The 27,314-nt window shown below is 43.0% G+C and overlaps 1 protein-coding gene across 1 annotated transcript in view; it reads right to left on the bottom strand.

Moving 5' to 3' along the window:
• The window catches only part of LOC117231110 (sodium/calcium exchanger 3), a 121,792-nt gene that overhangs the window by 91,222 nt on the left and 3,256 nt on the right, over positions 1–27,314 (bottom strand). Inside the window, exon 2 of the mRNA XM_033489208.1 lies at positions 22,689–22,961. Within this exon, the coding sequence (XP_033345099.1) occupies positions 22,689–22,961 (273 nt within the window). The remainder of the gene's footprint in view (positions 1–22,688; positions 22,962–27,314) is intronic.

Here is a 27,314-nt window from a genome sequence, read left to right as displayed (position 1 = left end):
GGACGACAAAGTCCCAACTTAGTTCAACTACAAGCAACGAAGAGTACACACAGGACGACAAAGTCCCAACTTCGTTCAACCACAAGCAACGAAGAGTACACACAGGACGACAAAGTCCCAACTTAGTTCAACTACAAGCAACGAAGAGTACACACAGGACGACAAAGTCCCAACTTCGTTCAACCACAAGCAACGAAGACTACAGACACAGGACGACAAAGTCCCAACTTAATTCAACTACAAGCAACGAAGACTACAGACACAGGACAACAAAGTCCCAACTTAATTCAACTACAAGCAACGAAGACTACAGACACAGGACGACAAAGTCCCAACTTAGTTCAACTACAAGCAACGAAGAGTACACACAGGACGACAAAGTCCCAACTTCGTTCAACCACAAGCAACGAAGACTACAGACACAGGACGACAAAGTCCCAACTTAGTTCGGTTCAGTGCTACAACGAATACAAATAAAGTGCCGTATAAATCTAACACTCGAGTTATTCCATCTCCTCCACCTTGAACGTTAAGTCATATCGACCGATCGGTTTGACCTGATCGGTTGCTCTTTAGTCGATAATACGTAACAAATTCCATACAACCAAAAAGCTGCAACAGAGCAACGTGACAATTGCCAACAAATTGTTCGATAAAAGGAAGAATCACTAGTGAAGCCATCATGTTTCATGATTCATATGCGAAAATCTGGCGCACCGTTGCTGTAATACCTTCGATTCGATGGAAGCAAAATACCAGAAGAAAGTCTGGCGAAGCAACGTGTCGATCAGCAACAAACTATTCGACGAAAGATCAGTCGTGAAATAATGAACATCGTCGAAGCGTTACGACTGGAATGGGATCGCACTTGGGGAAGCTTTCATGGCGCACAATTACAAGGGGAACGTTACTCCGTCCATTAAACAGCGAACAGTGGTGCGGCCGTGCCGTAACTCCGTATTACACGGAACAATTAAACACTCGACAACGCGGAACTATCTTTTAACAGTAACAGACCGATGACGGGGCAAAAGTTCGCGTCAGTTGTCGCGAGTAAGGTCGGTTCGCGCTGCCCCTGTACTTGACATAATTCAAATCTCGAGAGTTCGAATTCTCCGCGAAGGTGCACACGCAGTTCGGATGGCCGAGCGGAGCGTGTGCGTGGATATCGTGTTAACGAGGGCTTCTCTAGTCGCATTCTACTCGTGGCCCATTGTTTCCACGCGAAACCGCGTTCCGCGAAGCACGAAGAAACACGCCAGAAACGTGGCTCGTACGTACCGGGTGTTCCAACAGATTTCGTTGGCATCGATAGTATTCCCGGCTGTTCCAAGTTTTGGGTGGGGCGCTTAATAATTCCAGGAAGCTTCGAAGCGTGAAGATTTATTGTCGGAAGACCGCTGCATAGGTGAATGGGCAAGGGATGGCAAGCAGATAGGGAAATTTCAACGCCGTCATATAAAATTCATGGCTGAACCCAACAGCTCTGGCTAAGATCGAACCTGGCTACTCCCGATCGAAAGACGAACGCGGTATCGGACACCTTACTCGGACCTGGCTTCTGCTATCTGTAATATTTCTCAACGATTTACGTTTCGTTATCTATTCCCTTTGATTGCGAACGATCGCTGGCAAAGTCGTAGTCTCTGTAGTTGTAAATCTTTGTTTCTTTGATGGGATACGATGACTTCGTTCCCGTTTCGTACATCTTCTTCCTTCAAATTTATATAATATCACACAAATTATAGACTATTATTCCCGTACTCTCTAATTGAAATCTAGCACTTTTCCATTCTGTAAGATACGTGCAAGTATTTCAAGCTTCACGTATCTTTTATTTTCTTCGAGTAAAGTTGTGGCTATATTATACGAGCTGCTACGAAACGATCACTCGATATTTTACATTGAACGAACAAAGACATCGTACATAGGGAGGAAGATAGTTGACAAAAAATTAATAAATTTTGCCCCTAACTTTCCCTACGAGAATTTCCTGTATCACGGTTTTTATTATCGCGTGACGATGTTGGGTGCAGGTCGACTATCATGTTCCAAGATGCCGTAGCTTGGAAAGTCTATCGTCTTCTCGGGTTGGCTGTCTATTGTCGCAGCTGCGAGACCCGACCCCTCTGGCATATGTGCAGCTACAGTTTGTCAGTCATGCTGCTTGCCTGGTATACGAGGCTTTAGAGCTCCCGAAGTAACGCGTCTATATACATGACTGTGCATAATATATGACCGTGACACATTCACTATGGGCTGTAGTTTCGCACATGGACACGCGCTGTCTATGTATTTCGCCGGTTTACCAACGGAAAAACAACCCTGTTTTTCTTCCCTTGTTTTTTTCTTAATACAGACACTGTGCTTTCAATTGAATTTCTGATGAATTTACATTTCGGAAGAGGATCCTGCTGCATTTCCCTGGTTGTAGTCTTTTTCAGTTACACAACTTTCTCTGCAAGAACTTGCCAACGATACATAGATACGCAGATAAGGAAACTCGAGAGAAAAATAACACACGCATTTCTTTACGAGTCCTTTAAAAACAGCTGACGAATTGATGTAGTTTCGCGAAAGTCAAGCATACGATTACTAAAACAAGCCACGTTTGTACTAACTTCGATATCGTAATATTGCGACGAGCAGAAGTTGGAAAATTTGATAAATGCGTGTTTATCTCCAAGATACAAAGACAGTTTTCGGTGATTAGATTGATTGATCGGCGACGTAAGAAACAATAAGGAGATATGTAAATTTAATAGACATCTGGTAATTGATTGAATGTAAGGGCACCGGATTATAATTTCTGTATCTGATGTCACGAGAAAAAGATCAATCGGACGTTAAATTTTAACGCGAACGGTCACGGTTGCGCAGTTAATGGTCGATACATAGGTTCTGCAAGAATCGTGAAACATATCCAGAGAATTTTATTCGCGTTCATGGTTGTTACATATATCGATAGCGTACATGCATATCCTCTAGAACTTGGTTTTCTACTCTCGCGAGTTACGTCGCTTTCTTATCGACATCCGCGATGAATATAAAACCGTCTTCGCAGGGTCACGCGAGCGTAATGAAAAGGCCATCGTAAATCGTAAATCGCGATGACCGACTCTCTGAATCGCTTCCCAACTGCAAAATGAACGATTCGCTTGCGAAAAGAAATCGATCAAAAGCGTCGACCTTCTCTCGTTTCTTCAGCTTCGTGGATATCGAAGAACGACCATCGACGTTTGCTGTTCATCGACGAACCACGTGGAAAATCGCCTACAGACTTGCGATAAGACTTCGAGATTAAAATTTCGTCGCAACGAACGCGCCACTTCGTGGTTTGTTCGCGATTTGCATCGCTGCTTTCGCAAATTGAAACGTTTTTCATTTTCTCCGCTCTTCCACGGTCAGCCACAAAAGTACGCCTTATAATTTTATTTAAACAAAGCGTGTAACATATTTACTTGTTAGCCTGTAAAGTATTAATAAAAAATATTCATCCGAATGAGAGTTTTATGAATCGGTGATACGATGATTAATGTATCCGATGGGGTTAGGGCGGACGTACATTGTTGCGTTACGCACGGTGATTAGTCGGACAATGCACGGCGTCTGGTCACGGATTTGATATTTATCCGTGGCCTCTTCTGTTGCCTGTGTGCGGGGCGATAATTAATTTCCCGTTTAAATAAGCCCATCGCTCGGCGGCTACCTAATTAATCAAGCTTCCTACGTCGAATGACGCTAACGAACTCGTGTCACTGATGCACTTCGAAACGTCCGCAGAGATAATCGGCTTGAAAAGTAATTGTCGTTGTGTCCCCCCATCGCGATTAATTGATACGTCATATAATTAATGCGGCCGCATTACCGCTGCGCCTTAATTAGAAACGCAGCGTAGGTACATCACAGGGACCTTTCTACATTCAGAGCGGCTACCTATAGTCGAATTGCGTTTTTCCCCCGAAATTTCGTGACTCGAGCGTCCGATTAAATTTACGGCCGAACAATCGGTTAGACGGATTCGACGAACGGCTCTATTGTGATAGCGCGCGCTTAAATTTCAATAAATCGGTAATTCGCGTGGCAATTCTCGCAAAATGGGGACACGATTTTTTCTAGGAATATTCTCGAGTCCTTCGAGAAGAAAATAGACTGACAACGTGTCTTTACTTTTCAACGAAGCGGCTTTTGAATACTTTTTGTAGCGACTGGAACAGACAGAAAGACGTTATACGTATTCACTGTTTATGGAATGTACAGTTTGACAATAGATTTGGATCACACGCAGCTGGAATAGCCGGATCATTCGAATCGAGGTGAAGCAACTCTGTTGGAATTACGCTACCACGAAAAGGATCGACGATGTTTAAATCGCATGCGAAAATTCTTACAATTTCTGATAGAAAGGCAGAGACATTCTGCCCGTGATGATAATATAATCACTGTGACGGTTCGATGATGAAGTAACAATGGCCACGTCGCTGAATCCCGGTGAAAAGACGTCCAAAGAGGTTAATTAACTCGGGAATATTCGAGAACGTTGAAATTTCGCGGCAAGTTTCCAGCACGGCGTTCAGAAATTAACGAGCTTCCAGCGAAGTTTCGCAATGAGAGAGATCGAGGATACTTACAATGGCAGACCGCGAGTGAAATTTATCTGATTCGGAGGCAACGCGTAAGTAGCGACTGCTCTTCGTCCGGCTTGGCAGTTCGTCCCGGAGGCGGCTTCCGAATTTTGAAATTTTAAACACGACTTGCAGCCAAGATCGGCATTATGTCCTGGAAGACAAACCCTCGGCGAATTATTCAAGAGCGAGCGAATTGCTTGCCCTCTGTGTCTCCATTCCGAGTCACCGAAGAGACTTTCGCGTCGACGATCAAACCGTTGAGAATTTCCAGTTCTCGAAACATTTTCTAAATATTTCATCCGCAACCTCGTTACTCTTCCTATTGCTTTCTTACTTCTCTCCATTTTTTCATTTTTTTTTTGTCGATGATCGTAGCCTAACGATATTCGTCTTCGAAGAAGGCGCTCGCGAACGTACCCGAACACTTGTAAAGGTTTTATCTCGTAAAAGAGAGAGAGGAAATGCGTGGATAAATGTATAATAGAAAATACAGAGTGGTCTGTAACTGGTGGTACAAGCGGAAAGGAGGTGATTCTACGCGAAAAAAGAGGTCGAAAATATAGAATAAAAATTTTTCGTTTGAGGCTTTGTTTTCGAGAAAATCGACTTTGAATTTTCGCTCGGTACGCGTGCTCGTTATAACGGATCTCACTGTAGATCGTTGTCTCAATGGAAAAATAAAAAAAAAAGAAAATTTTATTCTATATTTTCGACTTCTTTTTTCGCGTAGAATCATCCCCTTTCCGCTTGTACCACCAGTTACCAACCACCCTGTATATTTAAGCAAGTTTAAGTATAAGTACAGTGTGTATGCTGGTCCAGATCAGAAAGAGCTTCGAAGCCATGGGTCTGTGACAACGACCATATCCAAATCCACGTCGTTCCATACTACCTGACAGTGAACTGTTAGACTTTGGCCTGACCTTTGCACCTTTGCAATGGCCCAACATTACATTTTCCCCATTACGTAGGACAATCAGGATCCTCTCCTTGCCCCTCAACACCTACAAACGCAACATATAAGAACTGCAAGCATTCGACCACGAGACTAGTCTTGTGTACAGTCTTGGCCGTGATTTGAACAACTATTTTAACTTCGCTACTTCGTTGTAATATTATACTTAGTCATTATCGTGAACAAAAGCCTAGAAAAATATAAAAGCACAGTCAAGTTAACCCATTTGCATCATGGCCCTACTTAAGAGGACTGGTCCTTATAACCGCGCGCGTGCGGTCGTAGGTGCAATAAATGACATCCGATTTCTTCATGGAGTTTATCGAAAATTTATTTTCTCGCATCTTATGCATCGCATCTTATATTCCTTATAACAGAAGAAAAAAGAAAAAATTATTTTCTTAAAAAAATAAGGAATAAGAGATTTGTCGTGGAATTCTTTAAAATGGTCAATACAATAAACTGATATAAGCGAGATGCTGACAGACGGGTCAAACGTGATCTCTCACATCTGAAGAATACTTAGCGACTGAAATAAAAGACAGTCACAGCGCCCGTAATAATCCGCGCTTGGATGCAAATGGGTTAAGTTATTGCTTTTTTATCTTTTTATCATTAATTTTACGTGACAGGTCCATGTCATTTACATTTGTACCATTACGATAAACTGTCTGTACCACGCTGCATCATCTGTGCAAGGCATGTTGCTAGAAAACTATAAGGCTGAGAGCTCCTTCAAATCGATTTAGTGCTAAACAATACTCGATGACTTCGAGGACTAAGAAAACTAAACTTTAGAAAAGATATGGAGTTTTCTTTGAAGTGGGATCTACTTCAACATTAACGAAATTTCTAAATACTCGGCGTGACATACATCGTTTTATTCGCGGTCGACGCAAAAGCGGAGAAAATGTTCGTTACATATTTTATTTGGCTTGTCAGCAAATCGCAACAATTACGTCGATTAAACGATCGAATCCAATTAACGGGCTTTTATATTCATAACAGCGTCACGGATAAACGATCACAGAGACACCACGCCCTTTAAAGCGTGACAGTCCACCCTGCGGCAATCGAGAGCTTCCGAGGGGTTGTCACGGCATTTATAAAAGCACTTTCGCCTACAGAGATACTCCAGACGTAAATACGTATCCTTTCTTCTCCGTTTCCATTGCTCTTTCTCGTTTCAATTTCCAATTGCCAACTTGTGCATTATCGTCGCTCTGCTATATCGCAACTTTCGTACCGCTTACTTTTATACCCACTTAAGCGACAGAAAAACAACTCTCGTCGCAAAGTGCGGCGCTTCTCTTTCTCCTTTCTTTCGCGCTTAAGAAACTTTCGCGGAACGTGCGCGTTTTTAAACGACGACTTCGTTCCGGCGATCGTTCGGCGAAACGGTGTTTATCGCGACCGAATCGCCGGCGATGACATCGTTCGCGTCGCGGCCAAGTCGAGGTCGATCGTTCAGCGACGTGGTCGTTGTTTCCAAGAAGTTTACGGACAGATCATTGGGAAGAGTTTATGCACGAAAAGCGATCGACTAAACAGAGAATCGTTCGCGTCACTGGCCAACAAAACGTGGAAAACGCGCAGCGCGTTGTCGCGAATTCGGTCCGTCGTATGACGAGCGTTTCGAAGAAGGAAAAAAACGTTCGTGGCAAATGGTTTGGATATACATTGGACGCGTATGAGCGTCGATAACGTGGCATTCTAGGAAAAAGTGGCCGACGTTGAATATCGAAAGCTGTCATCCAGGCATAAAAGTCCGTCCGACTGTCGGAGAAACGCTCTCTCGCAGTATGGATTTATCAATCCATACAAGCGATAGCCACCTACGTAGAACGTAGCGAATTCTCTGGCGCACTCTTTCACCCGGTGCCACCCAGTTTGCTTAAATAAACCGTCAAATTTATCGCCGCGTTTTCGCCTCGTTTTCGCCTAGCCCGATCCTGAATTTAACGACGCGCTCCCCATTCCAGACGCTCTATTTTTGTTGGTCGAACACAACGAGTTAGCGAGATTTTCGAAAAGTTACTCGTTCGATTATGCAAATGGCGCATTACCACGGAATATCCATGATAATCCGCGATTCGAACGGTAGAACGCGACCGGTACATCGACCGATAAATCCGGCAGAATTTGCAATAATCGTCGATGCCTGGCGGAGAGCGGCGCAGCAGAGAGGACAGAGTTAGGCGACACGACAACATGCCCCGCGCTCGTCCTATCGATTTTCCCCAGCGAAATTAGATCGTTGGACGTGAACAACGCGCTGTCCACCAGAGCTGACATTGATATCCCAAAGAGACTAATTCCACGTGCAATCGGATACGGCCGCGAAAGCGCACCGCTGTTGCATGCATCGCCATAAAGAAACGTCGGTCATTCCGTGTGCAACGTCGTTTTTTTGTCCGGAATTTCCTAAGCTAAAGTCAAGTAGTAATTTAGCGGAGACTTTATCAGCGTTGTTAACAGCGATTCGTCGAACAGCAATTCCGTTTCATCGCAAACACCGGCCGATTTCTACGTTTTTAATCTGTACGCGTAAACACGGTATCATTTACGAAATAACCGAGTACAGTATACGAAATGCAAAGAAATACAGGGAAATAGAGTCACGTTTCATAGATATGTTCGCGATATGCAAATGAAAAAGGTCTGAATTTAAGATCGTTCGTGTATCGGCTCTAAGATCTATCGATCGTGTCGTTTCACTGAAAGTTTGACAAAGAGCGTTCGTTCGATCGTGCATCGAAAAATAATCCCATCAGCGGCGGTATTATGTTGATCCTGCGACCACCATAGATAGGTACAGCGTGCTGGTCACGTTTATTTCATATTCCTCGTCCGTAAGATACATTTACAAGCCGCTTAAGTTCGCATTCACGCGGACGTTTCAGCTATGGATCGTCGTCCGCTTTCATTCCTCGTCCCGGCTTTTGGCTCCTTTTACCTGCAGAAAAGCCCGCTCTAAGCGAGAAAACCACCGGAAGACGGTTGATATAGAAAATCAAAACTTATGCGACAGTTGGCCTTTGATCGTAGAACAGGTTCCTCGTAACGAAGATTTGATGGCGAACAACATCGATAAATGAACCTGAAATCGTCCGATGAAAAACGCTATACGATTCGTCGACGTACCAATTCTCTCTCTCTCTCTCTCTCTTACAGTTTTCTCGCATCAAGGAGTTTTATCGCGCGAAAGTAAATGCGACTTCTTTCAATTCGCCCCTCCTTTTGTCGATTTTCAGATAGTTTTTCTTTTCTTATTTATCGCGCTCATAAAGTTCTCATCTCACTCGTCAAGACGGTTTTTCTCAGATTTATCGTCCGCCACGGAATCCAGACGTTCGCCTCGTAACGTAATCTGCTTTGTATGACCGTAATCTTGAAATATCGTTACTTTCTGTCTTCTAAATACCCGCTCGTTATCCTTATTTTTTAACACGTCCAGCGTTATTGGTCTCGTACACAGCGTCCATTCAATTATCTCAGATTGCAAATAATGCCGTTGACTAGGTTGTCGTGCTGTTAAGCTTGCACTTTCAAATAATCCTGAAACAAATACGTAGTTCGCTCCGAGTATCCATTACGTTCTCTGGTAGATCGTACGTTGTTCAACGATCTCGCGATACTCCGCTCGGCAATCTAACAATGTTTATACCATCTCTGTTCGGTTATCGCGTTTCCTTTGTATCCGCAACGCCTTCATCTCGGTGTTACGATCGACGACGCCGTTTCGCTACTTCATTCTCTGGCGAAATTAACAGGAAACTCGGAACGAACGCGTCCACGGCCAAACCGCATCGAATTCGCGCAAACAGAGGAGAATCCTTGGCTGTTTATCTGTCTGATTGCGCGAGTGGTCTTTGCACAACGGTAGTCATCCGACCAAACACTTTCCATACGTAAATTATGACGGATTTGAGGCTTAGTCTCGAGTTAATCCGTACAGAAATATACGTTGTAGAATGTATGGTATTGTGCAATAAATAAGTAAATATATAGATTCGATCCAGTAGCTATATATTTCTGTTGCGAATTCTCGACTAAAGAGCAACCGGTCAGGTCAAACCGATCGGTCGATATCGCGTACCTCGAATCACTCAACGCTCGAGGTGGAGGAGGTTTAATAGATCGAGCGTTAGAGTGATCTAGCACTGTATTTGCACTCGTTGTATAAAAGCAAAGTGTGATGTTATGAACACGGTGATGGTAAGATCTTGTCGTACGATGTCTGATGATGAACTGTCCTAGCATGTTGCTGATTCTCTCCCCCAGCCGCTGAGTCTCGTCCGTTCGTCGTGCCTTCTCGACCGAAGTTTTTCCCTGACCTTTGAGTCCTTAGGTTTACAGCTCGGAGAGGACAGGCGATTCGGAATTCCCCAAAGAAGGGAGCGAGCCTGTCCGTGCCATAAACGAATGGCCACTCAAAATTTCGAACAATTCCCAATGTAATTTTTACGTGTAATTAGTGCAACGTAACGTAAGCGCTATATAATTTTATATGCTTCTCTTCTCATACGATCCTCGAGCTTTTACGATCAGCTCGGATGCGAACATTCGATAAATCGGTTCGACGATTTCGTGGCTGCAACGTGTAGACGTTCGTAGACGTTTCTCGCTGAAGAAGCTTCGGTAATAATTGCGTAAATGCATTCATTTTTGACAAAAATTGCGGAGAATGTGCAGATAAACAGAGCGGAAGATCGATCGAGTGTTCTGTTCGCAGTTCGTCGACTTGATCAGATGCGTATACAGTCTCTTGACTGTCCGGTATCAGGATGATGTTTTTGTATGTCAATGCGATAAAGCACACAGCGTTTTATGTTTTAAATCGCATCGAGAACAATTCATCTTCTATGAAAAGAACGAGCAGAGTGAAAAGTCGCTTACCAACTCGAATCACGATATTGAATGACCCACCCTTGAAAATCCATTCTCGCTCAGCCTTTTTTTCTTCTCTCTTACATTACCAACGCGCTATCTGGCCGGTTATTGCCATTCGTTTCTGTGCTCTCGAATACGTGGTCGAAGGAGATGGAAGAAGGGCTCCTTTAAGTGAAGACAAATACTTCAATTCCGAACAGTTACCCTTTTTGATTCCCTTTTAGTTCGGATGTTTCTTCTAGCTGATGTGTGTGTGTCTGTGTGTGTGTGTGTAGCTGGTATATAGCTGATATATAGAACTCTCTTTCTGGATGAAAAGCGACCGTGTGAGATTAGTGTGTTTCGATAAGACGACATTCGATGAGACAGCTTTCCTATAAGATCGTTTAAGCGGACTAATTTAGCTTTGCTTCCAACGACAGTAATCGAAAAACCTAAAATGATTCGTTAGAATATAGACTAAGGTTAAGGTCGTATTTCGAGAAGAAACAGCTTGATAAATGTAAATCTTGATAAATCTTGATGATAAATCGAAATTTTGTAAACAATCGATGTTTTTGAATATTTAACAGAGTAGAATGATACACATTCAACTCAGCCGAACTAAACAGGACAGAAATTGATTGTCGAATTTTTCAATTCCTTGTTACGATATATTCCTCCCTTTTCCGTGATCTTCAAACGAATCACGTTGTTACACCCTGTTCCACGAGATGGAAATCGCAAGCAGAGCCGATGGGAAACATATTTTTACATGATTTATGGTTTCGGGAATCAAACAAGAGGCATCCCTTGGAGCTATAAGCGAATCCGCCAAATCTAGTGCGATTTACGGCAGTGGAAATCGAGGATTTATTCACGAACCCTATGCGTGTGTCACGAGGAAGATTCGAAACGTGAACGTTCGCAATCATTCCCGAAAACCGTGGAAAATTATGACCCGGCCGAAAGTGCCGCTCGTAAATTTTGAACGTGCAATCAGGGAAAGGATAGCATAGAGCAGGATGAAGGGATGCAGCCTGTATACAGAGCGTACAGAGACTGAGAATCACGAGCGTGAGTGCTTGGTGTTGATCGATCGATCTTAGCTCGAGTCTGGTAATCCGTTAGCCTCTTTTTCCAACGACACACCCACTCAAACGCGCGAAGAATGTCGTTTCCTGCGACGAAGGTGATCCGCTGAAGGTAATCTCGAGGCATGACGAATGATTCGTTGGATGCTCGGTTGCCACCAACTGTTGTATACTTCCAAGTAATCTGGACACTCGCTTATATTTGACAAGATGTACTTTAACGCTAGAACTACCATACCAGTCAACTTATTGGTTTTACAATTTTATATTAAAATTCATACTCCATGTTATATTTTTTTCCCGCAATGATGTAATGACTTTTGCAACGATAACTAAAAGAATAATATAATGAATTTTATTTTGTTTCTTATGTATTCAAACTCAAAATAATTTTATATTAAGCCTACTTATACCAATACCAGTCAAAATGACTGGTGCTTGTTAAAGTGTAAAAGGATCCTGCAATCTGTTTATCGAACACCAATTAACCAGTTTCCTGGTTTTGTACAACTTCCCACGCGTTTTAAAAATTTTTACCGCGTATCACTCAATATGACGATATCTGTTATCAGGAAAATTCTGGATCGCTAGATCGCTAGATGCTAATGCTAGAAATACCACAGCAGTGAAAATGGCTGGCTCTACGATTTTATAAATGTGTCAACCCTCGTTTAGGGATCCCAGATGGATTAATAATACCAAAAATCTATAAGAAAGTAATAAATCAATAAATATAAAAATATTCTATTATTACGTATTTTTTAAGGACCAGCCATTTTGTCTGGTTTTGGTAGAAATGGCTTCGTGTTAACTATCGGTAGTTCTAGTGTTAATCAAGTGACTTTCCAGTGATTTTGTTCTTTGTGATCGCTGGACTGCGCAATTTGATACAAATTTAAAGACGCAAGAACCCATGAAATATACAAAAGTAGGTGAAACACCATCAGCAGAGCCTTTATTGCAATTTTTAATAGATCAAACGAATCTCTGTTTCAGTTCTGTTTCTTTGCCTATGCTCGTAGAGATATGAATTTGCATAAAAATTAATACGGATCCTGTAATCCTCTTAATTCTAATGATCAGCCATGATCATGTAACTCTATAAAATTGATTCTTTCTCGTCGATACGCGATAATAGAATGGCTTTTGTAATTGTAAAGGCTTGCAGCACTACTTTCTAACTTGACAAACTTTTTATCTTGAGATTCTCAGCGTACGAACGCTGGGCTCAACCGAGAGCGTTCAGACGCAGACGTCTGACCTTTGCGGAACTCTTCTACTGTGCATCTAACGAAGCGTAGTATCGTTCTACTGTTACTACAAACCGAACAAAGTGTTCAAGTACTTACGAGCGGCGGTATTTTACACGATATCGCCGCCGACACTTATTTAGGGAGAAATCGCAAGCCTCTTTCTTCCGAAATCGATGTAGGAAAATCAAGCGGCGCCGTAAGTGCTCGAAAATTACGAAAAACAACGATTCCACTTGGATCTGCGTTCCATTTTTTGGAAAATCGTTGCTTGCAAGTTCCACGTCAAGGTGTCGAGAGGTAAGAGAACAATTTAGCTACTTTCGAGTAAGAATTTAAATTACCATAATTTCGAATGTAAATTGTGTCGTTAAGTATAGAGGGTGTGCAACGACGTTGGAATTTCCATGTGAAACACGAACTTCCTTATATCCTATCCACCAGCTATAATCTTGGACGTTTGAAAATCGTGGCACGAATCGGCGAAAATTGTGATTATATATATATATATTATATATATAGCGAAGCTCGACTCAATGGGAATACAAAGTTACAAGTTAACAAAATTGATCAAGTGTCTTTCCAACATGACCACGCTCGTAATAATAACAGAAAGTACGACGAGTCTCGACCGACCGTATTATTCGAGTCTAACCAGCTTCTGTGAAATTTTCGCGTTATTTATACTTCTCGATTGTTAGAATCGGAATTCTCTATGCAATTTTAAATATTTTAAGAAACGAGTTAAGTATTTTAAGTACAGGGAGATAGTGTACACCCGTTACAAGAGCCACGACGAAGAATTTCGTTTGTATCGGCTACTGTTGAATTTCCTCTATCGCGTTCTATTATTTCCCATGGAAACCTTAACGATTTTACGAGCGAGCAGTTGAAAAATAAATTACTTAGGAAGCTGGAACACAGTTGTTTTCGAGACAACAGGTAGTGCGTTATTCAGTGGCAAATACCATGCAAGATAATCAAATTATAAAAATTGCAAAGTGGAAAGGAGTACAGGAAAATAGAGTGACGTTTTATAGAAATTCCCGCGATATGTAAATGGGAAATTGCGCAGTGAGATCGCTCGTGTATCAACTTTAAGATCCATCGATCGCGTCGTTTCATTGAAAGTTTGATGAAGAGCGCTCGTTCAATCATGAGCCGAAAAGTAATCCCATCAGCGGTGGTGTTACCGCTGAATCTTCTCTATTATACTCACATAAGAAGCGTGAAAAATGAATAGACATATCGTTAATAATTTTTCAATTTGTATAAATCACATTCCTCTCGAATGTTTTCACCAGACTAACTTCGAGCGCATGAAATTAATCATTTCGATCGTTCAACACTCTGCATTCGTAAAACACATCATGAAGCGTGTAAAGAATCGTGTCCAACGTAGATTCTTAAAAGGATAGCAGCGAGACGTATAATCCGCTCGTGTCTTTTCATCGTAAAAACTATACACTCGTTCTTTCCAATTTAAATATTTTTAAATATTAATTTCTTAATATCAAACATTTTTTAAGCTTCCTACGGTAAACTTAATCCTTTTAACCGAATGTGTCAGTCAAGAAGCTTCACAACGAAATTTTTCATGACCCTGTAACGATGATGTCTGGTAGCGAGTCATCGTCAACAGTTGTTACTTGTGGTAACCGTTCTCAATTATCTTTATCAATTATTATTTTCTTTATCTTTACCTTTCTATTTAAAGTACGGCTAACGAGTGTTCCCCGTTAAGAAATATTTACAATGTCTAAAAGCATGGCGACGCGAACTTGTTCGTCGAGCTAACATGCCGCCTAAAGAAGAACAAACCATGTTCTTTAGGAATATGCATCCTCGAGTACTGCACGCTCGGAAAAAGAAAGAAACTTCACACCTGTCCGAGATGTCTCTCGGAAACACGTCTCCATTGCGAAAACGTTAGAAGGCAACAGTTGTCGAGATACTCGAGTCGAGTTGGCTCGCTGACGGTAGCTCGCACCGAATGTAAATTGCACGAATTACCGATGTGGCAAGACGCGTAATGAGTTCCGACTTCGAGTCGAGTCGAACGAGTTAAGAGACATACACTGCGCGCCAACTCTGCTCGCGAAAGAGTTCGCCATCGAGGACTTTTCACTTTTCGGCCAAGTTTCCGCGCCATTGACGTTCCATCGACTAAATGTTCCTGTTCGCGGGACTTTTAATGAGCGTCGACATCGTTAGGACCCGCTTCGAAACTATCCTCGCGTGTGTCACAAAGTTCCACGTATTACACGTAAATACATCTATGCGAGTTTCAGGATTTCTATGACGTTTCGATATATTTCGAAACGCGAACGAAAGCTCGATAAAGCGAGCATGAATAACAAAGGAACTCGTGACGAGTTGAATTCTCTTAGGTCGGCCTCGACAGGCAGAAAAGGAAAAAGAAAATGCTTTTTCTTTTGTTCCGGCGGCGAGACAGAAACGTATAATTTATACATGGTCATTGGATTAGGATTCGAAAGTTTCGATATTCTGCAGCTTCTTTTAGCTTTAGATCGGTGCGTACATATGAAATACGAATTCGAAGCTCGAATTTCTATGAAACAATATCGTCTATTAATCTTTTGTTAATCGATAATAATCGTTGATTAATTTTTCCTTTTTTCTTAATAAGAAAAAATAGAATTGAACGTTAGGAAGATATATACTAAAAATACCGGAACGTACGTTCATCGACTGTCACGAATAATTAGAATAACTTATGTGGTTTTCTTCTATGAATTTAAATGCAGAGAAACCAACATAGATACTGCGAAGAACGTAGATTGTCTAACGTGCAAATTATTTTAAACGAAACTGTAACTACTGTATCAGCCCAGTTTCAAGAACTATATTAATTCTATAATATTTTAATTCTACGAGTAACAAGAATAATTAAAGTAATTCGTTCGTACATGCAATCGCGTGCAAATTGATTCGATTAAATTTATGATTACGACGATTTGGGAAAATTGCGCTCCGATTAGGTCATACTTAAGCGACGTAGAAGCGCGTCGATCTGCTGCATGAACCTAATTCAATGACCAAGGACAGTACAGAATTTTTGATCGAATCTCATTCGTCCACGGTAATTCATACCGCTCACGTTCCCGCATAATTGCGAATTCCAGAGTTCCGGCAAGTCAAATCTAGCGAAGATGTCACGCCGGGAAATTGGAATTCGTCAGGGGCAGCTGCGACGTCGACTTAAAACACGTTCCACGGTGATTTATCGCGCGGAGAACAACGCGTTCCGCCATGCGACTCCGAAAACCGACGACTCTTGAAACTCGCCGTGCGAGCGTTTCTCCTCTTCCCTGGGCGCGCAAAATTTACGCGACCTCGTGGAATTCTCGCCTTCCTCGAGCGCGCGATTCTTTCTTAAATATTCCAACAGTCGTCTGACGGTGTTAGGTCGGGGTTAGGTTCGTCAGCTTTCTTTGTCAGCGACGTCTAAAAGTCGAACGGCGATTAAATGGATTACAAGTTTTAGAGCAGCTGGTGTAACGCGATAACCGCGTCGTTGAAAACTTGCTCGTCGTCCCTACGCACAGCAGCTGCGAGAAGCGTCGACACGCCATTGTATTCGTCACGAAGTTTACGGTATAACTGATCAGACTAAAGTATGTGCACTCCTATGTCGAGTTTGACAGCAGTTTTTATCTCACGAGCTCCTTTGTCGAGTCCCATCTTTTTTTTTTTTTTTTTTGTGAAAGAAAACCAGGATTGAGTCCTGGAAATTGTTTCAAGATATACCATGCATTAAAAAATTAGAAAATACAACAATAGTGTAAATAAAACTGGTATTTGAGTGAATTCGATGAAACAATATCGTCTATTAATCTTTTGTCAATCGATAATAATCGTTGATTAATTTCTCCTTTTTTCTTAATAAGAAAAAATAGAATTGAATGTTAGGAAGATATATAGTAAAAATATCGGAACGCGCGTTCATCGACTGTCACGAATAATTGCAACAACTTGTGTGTTTCTTCCTTTATTTATTTAAATCGTCTTATTTCTCAGTTAAAGTAAATTTCAAGTAAAACACTTAAAAGCGTTGGGAGCGGCTGGTAACGAAATCGAAATAAAATTCAGAGTGCAAAGGGTTAAATTTCGTATCGCTTGCTGGTATCTTCGTACGACCATAAGAATCTGATATTACGAACATGAAACATCGAATCTGGTGAAGAAACGCTTGATCGACGAATAAGTCCATGCGCAATTACTTCTTGTAGTCGGTGTGCGTATTAACGAGGATTATAGTCGGAGATATCAATTTATTATCCGGTGGAAACAAAACGTTTCTTCATCCGTCGATTAAATGTTACACGATTTTTAGATGGGGCTAGCTAGGGTGAGCAGGCTTGTTTGCGTTTTTACGAGGAAAGGCTGGAAGAAAGAAGAGGGAGTGTCCGAGATACGAGGGTGTTTAGCACTTGAGAAGTTAACGGGGTTGCAGGGGAATGAAGGGTACGCAGGGGTGTAACACGCCGCATTTTACGGGCTTCCCGCCCCCATATTGGCCCACTTACTAGCTCGTACTTTTTTTATTCGTCCGACGTCTCTCGATATTCTCTCGTTCCCATCGCGCCCCTCTGCTTTCCACTTTGTCAGTCTTATCATTGTTCGTTATCACAGCCGTTCGAATCTGTGCCCCTCCCTCCGCCAAGATCGATTTCGCTATTCCAAGTAATATTCGGATATCGACGTCGAACAAACATACTTACACCGTTTTGTTTCGTTTCGTCGCGTCTCGTCTGCGTGGAAATCCATTCGATTCGAAACAGACTTCGAAAAATAGCGGCGCGATTCGAATTGCAACGCAAACAACGTCGCAAAGGAGAGCCGGAAAGGGAAAGCGATATAAACGTCTATCGAGATATCATCTGTCGGGAAGAGGAACTCTCTATTCGATGGTACTTGCTTTGCAGGGACTCTGTTCCTCGGCTTTTCACCATGGTTCTCCGCTTTCCGGCGAGAAAACTGGAGAAACGAAAGCCGTTTGTCTGGAACAGAAGAGACGACGAAAATTCTATCTCGCGGGACGAGCACGTCGCCGCGACGAGTTTCGCGTTTCACCGCCGTCGCCGCTTCTCTGGCCGAAAAACTGCGGAGGCGAAGCTTTAGAAAACGTGGCGCCCGGAAATAAAACGAATCCCGGCGTCGCTCGCAGCGTTTCCGTGCTGCGGCCCCCTGTTCCCCGCAATTTATTCGAGACCCTGAAATTTCCCGGATATTTTGTAAATCGGGCTTTCGCCCGTGTTCGCCTCTCTCCGCAAACTGTGTTCCATAGGATCAGAATCGTCGAAACGCGCCGCTTCCTTCGACAATTTCCAACGAATCGTCCGGATGAAACGCCCCGGAACCACCTGGTTCTCGCCAAATGAGAAAGCTTGTCCTTCTTCTTCGATCCAATTTAAGAAATACGCACGCTCCTCGTCGCCTATTTTTACTTTAATTCCGAGACGAAAAGAAAGTCGTACGAGATGTGCCACGTATCTTCTACGACTAAGTAGGAGCAGGAAACCAGTGTATTCCCACTATTGGGTTGGCAACTAATTGATTGCGGATTTTGTCAATAGATGGTATCAATTAGTTGCCAACCCAATATTTACTCATTCGTTAGAGCAACTGTATATTACGTTTTTAGGTCTGTGTTTCCTGTTTTGCGTAGAAATTTTCTCAGTGAAAATATCGTATCGGATAGCAGTATGTTTCTACATAATTATAGACTTGCGACGAGACGATAATACGCCATACATTAGCCATTACTCCTCGAAGCCTAACCATTCGCGTGACAAGTGCGTCATTTTCGTCGCGAATAGGAAAAGATTGGTTTCTCCGGCGGAAAGGAGGCAAGTGTTTCCGGCGAGATAAGCGACGTTGGACGTAGTTGAAGACGAGTGTGGTTCGCCTGTGAACGCGTGCGCTTCACGGTTGTTCTTTCGTGACTTTCCTTGCTCGTGTCGAAGAGAAAGAAATTCGTAGAAAAGGAACGCTCGAAAGTGCGCATGCAAAGCAGGATTAATGAGCTCGTAAAAAGACGAGATCGCGCGTGAAAGGGACACGACAGCGATTCCACGAAAGCGATCCCTTTTTATCGTTGCCCACTGGCCCCGATTTTTTCCTTATTCCTCTCTCTCTAATTTCTTCCTCGTTGTCTATTCAAAAAGGACGTTCGTTAAACCAACTGGCGATCGAAAAGACCGAACGACCAAACGCGAAAGAGCTTCAGGAATTCCAGTTTTTCGATCAATTTTATGACTCGATGAAATCTGACGCATTTTTTTACATACAAGATTATCGATAAGATAAGATAAAATAATATGCACATGCTAGTGAATCGAGATAAGTAGAAGAGAAAATATTAACATTCGTAAAAGAGATCTGTTTCCTTTTGACGAATACAAAAGTCATATTTTCGTAGAAAACTGCGATAGTCAACGTACACGATATATGTTCCCGCGTAGAACGATATCACGCTAATTAATAAAATTAAATAGTCTCCCTTCGATTGTGTTAGGTTGTCCAAAGACCTTCTTTCGTTTTATAAGGAAATAATAGACGCACAATGTTTTTTTGTTTTACATTAGTCTTCTGAATTATGCACGAACGTAGCAATAGAAATAGAACGAAATGGATCATACCTAATTCAATAAAATAATATAAAACAAATTGTTGTTCATCCGTTATCAATTTATGAAACGAAAGGAACTTTTCGGACAACCTAATGTTACTGCAAAATGGATCGTAATTCAATAAAATAATGTTATTTCCATATGAAACGTAAGACACTTTTGGGACAACCTAATGGATCGTTTAAAAATTGTTCGTAATTGAATGTGACAGATTACAAGGAAGATTGCTCGGCCTGAAGCAGATATCCTACTATTTCGAAATTCCTACCTTACCCTACAGTTTCGAAAGCAGTTGCTCGAAATAAATTTAGAAATGTTTGATAAAGAGCTTAGCAAGAACTTTCCTAGAACAGGAATTAAAAGAATCGAGGATACGCTGAAGTAGAACGAGACCACCATAGATCAGACTCGCCGCACAAGGAGTGTACGCGACGTTCGACCGTGTTCACAGCCAACAAACATGTTTCATCGATAAAAGCAGCGGATCCGATGTAGCTTTCGACTGTTAGCGCGTTATCGAAGCACAGTTTTCTGGTAAATTTGCCTCCGTCCCGTGTTTTTCATTCCAGACTGCATTCTTTATCGACTCTTCCTATTCTTAGTTTCTTCGCGCACCATTATGGAACTCGCCTTCACACTTCCACGTTCTTCGTGTCATTCACCGGCGATCCGTCGATTTCTTTTTACGTACACGACAAACCGCGAGAATTAACGTTACTCGCTTTGCAATCGATCAACGAGGATACCGCTCTATTACGGTGGAATGTGTTAGGAACTGTGGTTAAGTAAGATATAGCTGCGACACGGCTTGGAAAAAGTTGACTTGTCAGCGTTTTCGGTACAATACTCGGAAGTTTTAGAGAAACTTGAGAATGACCACGAATTAGCAAGCGTTCATGAACAACGCCCAAGGGAAGTAGCAGTCATTGACTAGCAAATTAACCAGAAGCAACCCGTCGAGTCTGCTTGACATTTCGAATTTAAGAAACAAATAAGCTTCTCAGCTTGCTTCGCGCAGCGTTTAAACGACATCCAGCGGAAAGTTGATCCGTGGGAAGGAATGGAGGATCCTTCGCCCTTCACTCACATTACAATTTCTTCGAAAAAAGCAACTTCCACCCTGATCCGTTGCCGACAGAAGCTGAACCGAATGACAGATTTCTAGCGATCAGAAGACAATTCGAGGAATTTGTTACTGCGAGTACGTGTGAACGATCATGAATCTGTATTCTCTTTTCTGGAACGTTTCGAACAGCGGCTTGATTTTTATCGATTGCGAGTTGCTTTTCGTCAGTTTGCTCAACTGGCTGGAAATCGGAGCCTCTTTCTTCCAACGTTCGTGGAATATTTTCCAGGAGAGCTCCCCTTCGAATACAAAGTTTGCGTGATGAATCTCGAAAATGGCTCGCGTGCGCGTTTGCGAAGGAGCGACTCTCCATGCTCTAATTATTCACTGGACGATTGATAATCGTCGAACCAGATACGATAACGACTGATCGTTGATTTACACGCGACGAAACAGCCGCTCCTTCGAATTATGCATCGTTGCCCCGCGTTTACCTCAACCCATCGAGCAGCTACCATTTAATTTATTCGATCGAGCCAGTCAACCAGCTTTAAATTCCATTAATCGCAGCGCACAACGGGATGCATAATGTTCGAGCCGACGTTCTTCGATGACGTTTCTCGATTGTACCAACTCGCTGTAGCTTCCGATCATCGATCCTCTTTGGAACGCGAATTGTACATATTTCATTGTGACTTTGTTTCCTCCACGGTTACTTCACAGTCCGGTGAAAAAGTAACGTTATCGAAGAAACGATAAGAGCGAAAATACACAGTTACGTCACATATATTAGTATCGTTCTACCGTCTCTGACATCGTCTCTGCGAGTTTCGATACGTTCGCGTTATCAAAATGATGTAACGTCGTAACAAAATCTACGCGAAACTAAAGTTTCCCTTTTCGGACGCCGAAAATACGTAATGCATGGCATTTGTTCCGCGAGCGAGACGTTAACTTGCAACTTTCTCTTGCTGTCTCTTTAAAATGTATACCACGCTCGACAACTGTGAAACGGGTGAATTTTTCTAACACCGCTGTGTACGGTGCTTTATGTCCTGGCTACATCGCTAGATGACCCCTCTTAGATCTTTAATATCGTAATATCGTTGCCTAAGCGTGGCCCCTGGGTCGTTAAGAGCTCGTGTCGTGACATGTTACGAAAGGAGAAACGATTCGCTCGTGCCACGCCGAACCTCGACATCTTGTACGCCGTCTTTATTGCCTACGTAGCAATAATAAGCGCTACTCGTAACAGATAAGCATCAGGTCGTCCGATTTTTAGACGACTGGTCGTAAAGAATCGCTTAATTACAAGGGCGCCTCGATCAGATATTTAATACGATCAGAGAGCCACTGTGCAGTGAAATGCACAATGTTGGACGGTGACCGTTGAAAATTCGATTAAGGTCAAGAATAAATTTCCACGCTTCCCTGTCGATCCCCGCGCCTCGTCGCTTCGAAACGCCATTCAGCGAATAAAAACTCGGCTTGATAACTGATGATTGGCGATCGCCCCCAGCGAATTACCTAATGCAAAGCTCTTTACGGAGCTACTCGGTGAGAAACCAATTAAGGTCGTCGATAAATCTGCCTCGCGTCCATGGATTTCGTTGCGTTCGAAATCCACCCCTAACTTTCAGCCACGTCCTATCCCCCAGTTAGGCGCGTGCTACACGCTTCGAGTTTCAGCTCTATCTTACTTGATCAATTATCTATAAATACAGCTGTGACTCTGGAATTTTTTACGTCACAGGCGCGCTCCAGTTTCCCCGCTCTACGTTCGCAGAAAAATGCCAAACGTACGATGTAAACGATAAATTTCGCACAGCCAACAGAAATTCTCTCGCATTTTCCTCGTTAATCAACTCGTGACTAATAAACTCGACTACTGGCGATAAAAGAATACGATTGCAAAACCGACTCGAAGGATTCGGTAGAGTTATAGCTCGCCAGCCGTTTGCATGTCCGCGTTTCAACCAACTTCTCCGAATTTAGTTACATACGGGTCCTAGTTCTTGTAATCTGATCATTTAATCGGACCGTAATACGCTCGAGTATCGAAATATAGGTTAACTAATCAACCTGAGGCGAACTGTTGCCGCTATTTAACTACTGGCGCGATCGTAAACCTTGAAATTTTATGGAGACGCTTATGTGCAACACTTACTCGGTCTGATTGTCCTCGAAGGTGAGCGAGCCCTCCGTGTGCATGTACTGCTTGGTAGGCTTGGCCGTTCCTTCGATGGTGCGATAGGGGATGGTCACGCGTCCCCTGGCACCGCTGTATCTCACCACCCGCAGAGCAAACTGACCAACGCTTTCCACCAGCTCGATGTCTCTTTCGGGGAAGCCGAACACGCCGCTGTGATCGTCGTCGAGGATCATCACGGTCGCCAAGCTAGGTGACACCAGCATGGCAGGCTGCGACGCGTTGCTCAATCTGTAACATCAGATCGTCGTCGTTGTTAGCGTCTTAGTACTGTGAGAAATCTGGAGACGTTCGAAGTTTCCAGGTCCGCGTGTATCTCGACTAATTTCCACGGATACTAAAATGTACTTGAAATGAAACGCATCTAACCTTGTCGTTTGATCCTTCGGTATAAAGCCATCGATGAAACCAACGATTAATAGGAATTGATACCAACATGGATAAAAGATAGGTTGAAAGTGGGCGGAAGTTGATCTTGCGAAGTTAAGCCACGTTAAATGTAACCGTCCGATGTTGGGATGTTGGAAGGACGAGGTTTTTGTTTCTACAATAGCCGTGTTCGTGTTAAGTTTCTTGAGATTCCAGAAAGGAATGTGCAATTAGAACGATGTTAATTTTAACAGAATATTTTAACGTTCTTCCGTCGTAACGTTGAAAATGCGATGAAAACGTGAAACACGTGATCAAATTGCACCAAGTGTCCAAATAGTCGTAGATGGTACGCGATAATAGCATGGTAAAATATTCCTATCGTATTTACTAAATCATTGAACGCCGGACCGGGTTTCAGAACTGTCTCGGACCGATTGTTCCGCCATAGGCATTCGTCATCGCGATGCATCGCGTCGTAACGCTGCGAGGCACAGCTCGCAATGGAACATTTCCGCCGATCAAACCGGCCCATCTAAGCTAATTGCTTTTCTTCCGAGAGCAAACTTCGGATGGAGTCGGTCAGATAAGCGAGACTCGAAATAACTTGGAACCCGGCTGCACGAGTTCCGCTGGAGCTTAATGTACCGCGTTTCTTCGCTTCATCGGCAACAGGGGAGGAATTCTAGCGCTCGTGCAGCCTCGTTTCCCCTCCTTTCCCCGTGGCCTGTGGCATGAACATGTAATCGAGAACTAGTCCTGAACTGATATCTGAACGTATGAATTCGCCATAGACTCGAAATTCTCTGCCCGTAATTACTCTCTCTCTCTCTCTCTCTCTGTCCCGGTTCCGGGCCTTCGTTCTAACGATCGCCGCAGCGAAATAAAAGCAACACCGTGCAACGTTTCGCTCGTTATCGAGGCCTGTCCATCTTGTTCAACGGCGACACGAACGCCGAGGAAATAAATTTTCCCCCTGTGACCGGCGTTTCTCTCGCGAGAAAGCTCGGGCGTGTCGCCAGATCGACGAAGATTATCGCGAAGTTAAGAAAATCATTAGGACTCGCAGGATTTCTTGAAAATCGTCGTGTTTGCGCTCGTTTGCGCTCGTTTGCGCTGGCCTGATCTACGCCGATTTCGACCCTCGATGTTATCGGCTTTCCTTGATAACGACGCTAAACGCGCGGTAGATGTTGAACTTCGTTGCCGCACGACGGAAGTAAGAAGTTCTAAAGCCTTCTAAGAACGAGAAATACAAAACGAACAACCATTCCAGAAATATTTTCCTTAAACTGTAACGGAATTGCGGACTGTCGTGAAGCAAGTACAGGGACACTTACAGACAACCTTATTAAGGTTCGTTAAAGCCATAAACGATTATTATTCGCTATGAAACTTATAGAGAGATAGATAAAGACTATAGACTATAGGATAGAGACTGTATAAGGCTGCATAAACGGGAGTGTAGCGATTCTAATTCCGCGAACTAATGGCTGACCTACCAGCAATTCCGCTAAAGCGATTCTCCAAAGATCGGTTAGAAAACTTAGAAAAGATCGTTTCGCTTCCATTTCTCAACTCTCAAGGCGAACGTCGACGGAATTGACGGAATCTTCGAAGTGTACTTTAGCCGGAAACGGTCCCCATCCAGTTGACAATCTCGAACGCGAAGTTGACAATCTTCATAGCGTTACCATCTAAGCGTTTGACTATCGAAGATAAAACGAGTGTCGAATGCATGAGAAGAACGGAGCTGGACAGCGGGACGTTCGAGCGATCCACAATGCAACGAGCACACACATAAGTTTTAATCAGAACGTTGCTACCAACATGATCATCAAATAAAAATAGTAGAAGTTTCATTTTACGTTTTACATTGACGAACGATGAGTTACGTTTTACATTTTCTGTCATACGCAATTTTGTTATAAGTGCAATTTTAAAATTTCCCAAATTTCTCTTCTATTTGACTTTCAGGCTAAACACGTATCTCTCTGTACCCATTTCGTAATTGTAGAAACATCGTTCGGTGTCTACAAACCTGGTCCACTATATTTTTACACAACATAGGTTTCTTTCACTTTTACGTATTTTACTTCTGAATATTTCTTTTCGCCCGTAAAGTAACCTGCTGCTAGTACGCGTCATCGTAGACACCTACACGGTCATTCGAATCTAGAACATCGTGGTTTCCGTTCGATCCGTAACTATTGCACAAAATTCCAAGAATTCGTGCGCCCTACTTTTAAGACTGCGCGATGGAGGTAGTTTCGAGAGAGAGAGAAATTTTTGTCGCTCTTAATCCAACTAGCTGGTACTTGTGCCGAGTACTGCGGAGCATCGCTGCCGTATTCCAGTTGCAATTTTCGCGCGGTTTTCGTCTCTTCGTTGGATAAAAAGCCGAGTATTCGCGAGAAGACCACGAGTGCCTCGTAACGAACTCGAAGATTCTGCGAGCGACCGCGATACTCGAGAGTAAATGGAACTTTTTCGTCCACGGTGTTCACGTCGCGCGAGTTCTCCAAAATAGCGACCGACCTCGAGAACTCTCGTGAGTGTTCATTTATGATCTGTCAAAGGCTGTTCGTCGCGACGATTAATCGACGAATCGACGCTAATTGACGTACGGACGTGCGTTGGTGTCCGTGTTGGCGTCGATGAAACCGCGAGCAGACAACCAGTCCCTTTGTGCGCCGAGTTTAAGCGGTAATGTAATAGCGCGCGCCATCCGGACCAAAGTTAATTGAAAGATGCGCTGCCGGCGATTATCAATTCGCTATCGCGACTAGATCGTCGACCGGCAGACGCCCACGAGCGTACGTCTGGTATCGAATCCGCTTCCTGTTTTTCACGGTGCAAATAGGGCGTCCTGGTTGCTCTTCCGCGAACGCTGATCGAGTCTCGTCGACCATATCTTCTCGTGGAACAGTCACAATCGAATGTTTAGAAACGTGTTGTAATTTTTCCTTATGATCGTTCGAACAGTCGAACGATTGGCAAGAGACGCGACGTCTGACGTTGGGTGTAGCGGACGCAGTGTATATGGGAAAGCTTAATACCAGCTTTAATAATCTCAAGTTGTCCAAACAGAAAGTCAACATGTTTTCTTAGGAAACGTGCGGAAGAAACGATATCCAGCCTGGACGTTAGCGTAGATAAGTTTGTCAAATTGTCGGGACACCTTACTCGATAAAATTCGATACGTCTGTATTCACAAATGAAGGAGCAACGAGTTAGAATCGTACGTATCTGGAACTTGATCCTGTCTGCGATCGATTCACGCGGCCTTCGTAACAACGTCGTCGTATAAAAGCCAAACGAATTCTCTGAGACTTTTGTCTGGACCGTCGTGTGGAAAGGACGAAATCGGTCTAATCCTCTAATCCCCGAGTCATAGAAACAAAAGGAACAACTGAGCAATCTCGTCGCTCGTTACTCCCTGATGATCCTTGCAACAATGTACATCCAAGTTCCTTTTATTTATCTCCATCCTGGCTGGATATTGTAGCTCGACCTCGGCCCAGTTTCATCACGGTGTAACAGCGGCGAAAAAGGAAAACGTTTTCCAGAGTTCGATGTATACATTTCACGGAAACAATGAAACATTTTGTAATATTTCTCTCGTTCGTTTTTCCACGTCGCGTAGCCGAACGATTTTTCAAGGTCCGACATGTTTGACAAAAACGCGCTGTCCCATTGTTCCTTTGATTCCTCGTTTCTCCGCTTCCCGGATGAGCACATTCAGCGGTTGCAGGCAATTCATCGTTGTACGTTGGTCGACCAACCAAAAGTTTCACCTTCTTACGACATGGCGTTCGTCCTTGCCCCGCCCTAATCGACTATCATTCCTACCCTTGAAATTTCCTCCGTGTTTTGCTTTTTGACGTTAACGCGTTAATCGCCACGATGGTTGCCGGTGATCGATGCTATTAAATCTTTTGTTACGATTAAAATAATGAAATTCATTTTATGGAGTAAATAATTTTCAACGATGCGGATCACTTGAATTGATGATAAAGCATTGTCGGATAAAGTGCGGTATAGTATTTTGCAATGATTAAACATTATGGTCTGGAATACCTGGATCTATGGAGGTAAATAAAATTCACGTGATAGTCAACGTATTAATACGGACAAACGTGATAAGTAAACTGCGGATTTTATGGAAATTTGTCTATAGGAGAACAGATCTAATTCATCGGAAATCATAAAGTT

The sequence above is a fragment of the Bombus vosnesenskii genome, unplaced genomic scaffold (genome assembly GCF_011952255.1).
Source record: "Bombus vosnesenskii isolate JDL3184/JDL3185 unplaced genomic scaffold, Bvos_JDL3184-5_v1.1 scf7180000013270, whole genome shotgun sequence".
Lineage (NCBI taxonomy): Eukaryota > Metazoa > Arthropoda > Insecta > Hymenoptera > Apidae > Bombus > Bombus vosnesenskii.
Note: the sequence above shows the minus strand (reverse complement) of the source record. Positions and strands in the feature narration are given on the sequence as shown.